This window comes from Ailuropoda melanoleuca, unplaced genomic scaffold (genome assembly GCF_002007445.2).
Source record: "Ailuropoda melanoleuca isolate Jingjing unplaced genomic scaffold, ASM200744v2 unplaced-scaffold19471, whole genome shotgun sequence".
NCBI classification, from domain to species: Eukaryota; Metazoa; Chordata; class Mammalia; order Carnivora; family Ursidae; genus Ailuropoda; species Ailuropoda melanoleuca.
Genome location: NW_023188805.1, coordinates 6,006 through 9,816, shown reverse-complemented (window position 1 = coordinate 9,816; position 3,811 = coordinate 6,006). Strand labels below are relative to the sequence as shown.

Here is a 3,811-nt window from a genome sequence, read left to right as displayed (position 1 = left end):
GTGCCCCCCTGCCAGCACACATCTAAAAAGTCAACACCATCCTAATTACTGCACTTGGCGTCGAAGGGGACTCACAGACCAAAGGGTGACTCACTTCCAACGTAACGGGACCTCCCAGACGAGAAATTACAGAACAGCCTGAGCAGCACTGAAGCCTCTAGAGCCGCGGGCACGTCCGCGAGCTCCCATCCCGACGGGTGAGGGCCCAGCGTGGAAACCAACCCCCGGTCCTGACAGTGCGGACGCCAGATGCTCGTGCTTTCCGCGCACCGTCACCCTGGGACGCTTGGCCCCGGACTGGCAGGCTGACCATGGGTTTGGCTCTCCATCTGCCCCAGGGGCTTCCCCTCACCTTAGGGCCGGCAGGCAACTGGCTCAGCATCTGCGACCCTCACGCACCAAACACACAGGGTGTCCCTGTCCCCCTGGTGGTGTCTTCCTCATGGGACAGCTGCAGGCTAGCAGGCTGTCCCAGGGCGGCCCCGCAGTGAATACAGCCCGGACACGCCAGAGACTGCTGCCGGCTGCTGTGGCTGGCACCCGTGCTGGAACAGCCTGGGACGTGAACAGCCGGCAGCAGCCAGAGCCTGCAGTGCACACGTCCTGCACCAATCCCTCAGGACCCAGGCACACGCAGCGCCTGGTCAAAGGGGGGCTGACAACCACCCAAGGGCCAGAGGAAGGGGTGCGGGGACGGAGGACTCCCACAGCTGCGGCTCACGTGTAGGCCTGTCAGACTGATGGGAGACAGGCACCTCGTCAGTACCGGACTGTGACCACCGATGAGGGGGCAACAGCATGGGGGGGGGGCTCAAGGCACACGAGGAGATCCACACATCACCGTAAGCTGATCCCCGGGAGCGCAGCACAGAGGACACCACCGCGGGCACAGCTAGGTACTAGCAGGAACACAGTGGCGACAACCCAGGCCGACAGAAACGCACTCCTCGCTCCAGACTGCTGGGAAGGCCTGGACGCCACAAGGCTCCTCAATGAGCCCCGGGGAGCCCACCCTGCTGCCACGTGCCCCCAGACGCGGGCTCAGAGGGCACACGCCGGCGTGCCTTTCCCCTCCACATGTTCCGCTTTCACGTCCCCGTTCCCCCGCCGTCTGCGGCATCCTGGGCCTGCTGCCTCAGCTCAGACGGGCACGAGCGCTGACAAACGGCCCGCGTGTTGGGGGCCGGGCCCGAGGCCTCGTGCAGAGGCCCGCAGAGGTGATGCTGGAGCGCAGGAGCGCAGCACTGGCAGTGAAGCAGGGCCAGGGAGGGGAGCTAGGCAGACGGTAGCACCACGTACCCCCCGCAGGAAGGCTGGCCCAGAACAAGCCGGGACCCAACACTTCAGAGCACACAGGCCTCACACATGACATGGCACAGGCCGTGAGGCAGCCACTCGGGAGGGTTTATTAGAGAGGGTGTTATGGGGATGATGGCGCAGCCCGCCTCCCCAGGAGCAGACTCTGCCCTCCGTGTCACCCTGGCCAGGTTTCCACGGGCGGCCTGAGAACCATAGGCGAGCCGGGACACGGGCTGCGAGGCAGCACGCAGCCTCTGCCGCACCCCGGCTCCCACCCGAGGTGCTGTCTTCACGCCACGGCTGGTTTCTGGGGTCAGATGGGAGGAGGTGTGAGGGCAAAGTGCAGACGCGGGGGCCGCTGCAGCTGCCGGGGCCGGGGCGCAGCAGGCCTACCAGTCCTGGTTGTCCCAGCCCTCGTCTACTGGCGCGGCAGGCTGCGCAGCCTTTCTGGTGGTCTTGGCCCTGCCCTCCCCGCCGCCCCCCCAGGCCTCCCCAAGGTCGCTGTGGTCGCTGTTCTTATTGTTAGACGTGGAGCCCGAGCCCCACACATCCCAGCTGTCCGAGCTCCTCTTCTCGGCCGAGGCGTCTGCACACGTCCAGCTGTCGCTGCTCGGGGACCTGTGGCCCTTGGCAGGGTCACCACTCCCGAAGGTCTCCCAGAAGCTCAGGTCCACGGCACGGTTCTGGGGGTGGTCCCCACCACTGTTTTGGTAGCTCTGGCCCTCCAGGGGTCTTGGGAAGACAGAGGGAGACTGAACAATGGCCTGAGCCACCAAGCCATCCCTTGGCGTCCTCCCCCAGACTGCGGAGGCCCCACCCAGATCCCGATGCCCACGGGGCCTGGGAGATGCCGTTTGCTCGGCCTTTGTGCAGCTCCACCTCGGAGCCTAGGGCACAGAACCCGCTGGAAGCACCAGGCCCTCCTGCTGCCAGAGCCTGGCTGGGTCAGTCCCACCCGAAAAGGAGCACGTCATGAAGGAAAAGGTTTTCTGCAGTAACCGAGGCAAAATGGGAGCCCTGAGTGCATCAGCATTCCCCATGCTGTCAAGACAGAGGGGCCCTGCAGAGCCCCTCAGCAGAGCTGTACCCCAATGAGCACAGCCGCGCGGCCTGAACCACCAAATGGCACGTCAGGAAGATATGTGGCCCTGTGCCCACGAGCACGGGAAATGTGCCCCCATCCAGGAGTGGCCCTACCAGGGCCAGTCTCCCCACCCCACCTACTCTGTGGCTGGAGAATGGCAAACCCAGCCAGACTGGGCTTCCAGCAGAGAGGCCAGGACGCAAGCCCTGAGCAGATGGTGAGTGAGGGGACAGGGTCACTGAGGGGCCCCACCGACCCCACTGCCCCAGACTGGAGATGGGGATCAGCGCTGGCGCCCCTCCTCAGCAGGCCTCCTCCCTCCCTCCCTGCCCTGGGCAGCAGCAGTTACCACAGGGTTGGTATCTCTAGGGATCTGGGGGCTGCTGTGACCCCCGCGCCCCTGGGGGATGAAATGTCTGTCCCCTAACAGGGATGCCAACTGCCTCCCAGAGACCGTGTGGGAGGAAACCCAGGGCAGCGGCATACCTGTCCGACGGGTCCTCTGCTCTCCCAGAAAAAAAGGTGGTGACGTCCCGCCATCCCCTACTGCCAACCCCCTGGACCTAGAAGGGGACGGGAGGTGGCAGCTCAGGGCGGATTCTCACACACGGCACAGACGTGGTGTCCCGCTCAAAGTCCTGGCAAAGCTGAGACGTGAACAGCACGGCCGGGCTCAGACCCGCGGCCTTCACATGCTTCTCCCTCCCTGCGTGCACACGGCAGCGGCGAGAGGCCCTAGCGGTCAGGAGCTCGAGAAGACAGCATGCACACGAAGCCCCTGTAGGCATCTCCATGCAGAGAGCGGCGGGCTGGGAAGCGGGGGCTGAGAACACCCAAACCCGCCTGGAGGAAGACGGCGGCCGTCCCCCAGCACGTCAGGAAGGTCGCACTCACCGGGGAAGGGCAGCGGCAGCAGAACGAGGGCAGAAGAAAAAGAAGCTACAGTTAGCGGATGTGACAGACCCCCCGCCAAGCTGTCTCCATATTCCTCCGGCGCCGGGACCAGAGCGTCTCACTGAGCCTCCTTGCTGCTCAGAACGCACTCATCAGAACGCACTCAGGCCGCAGGAGCGCGCAGGGGCGCAGACAGCCTAGGCCCTTCCTGCTCTCGGCCCGGGCGCCCAGAATGTGGAGACTGACTTCCAGCTGCACCTGAGCGCCAGGCAGGGCCTGCCCTACCTTGGACGCCAATTGAGAGACCCCACTGGACACATCATCAAAAATCTTTCCCTCTTTCACCTGCATGGGTTAAAACAGTGCTGTCAGCAGAACACCCACCGTCGCCCGTCTCTGACAAAGGATAGCACACACTGAAAAGACCCATGGAAGCAGCCGTGTGTGACCCTCTCTTCCCCAGAGCGAGAGGGCGCGGGGGCAGCTAACTCCAGTCAGGCTGTTGTAACATGGCACCCTGCCGGGGGGCGGGGG

General features: G+C 64.8%; 1 protein-coding gene across 1 annotated transcript; it reads right to left on the bottom strand.

The window, feature by feature from the left end:
- Positions 1-1,371: 1,371 nt before the first annotated feature.
- On the bottom strand, positions 1,372-3,786 carry LOC117797941 (ADP-ribosylation factor GTPase-activating protein 1-like). Its single transcript, XM_034650372.1, has 3 exons — positions 3,563-3,786; positions 2,870-2,946; positions 1,372-2,031 (listed from the first exon to the last, which is right to left on the bottom strand). The coding sequence occupies exons 1-3, from the start codon at positions 3,626-3,628 to the stop codon at positions 1,689-1,691; spliced, it is 486 nt and encodes a 161-aa protein (XP_034506263.1). The 5' UTR covers positions 3,629-3,786; the 3' UTR covers positions 1,372-1,688.
- Between the last annotated feature and the right edge of the window lie 25 nt (positions 3,787-3,811).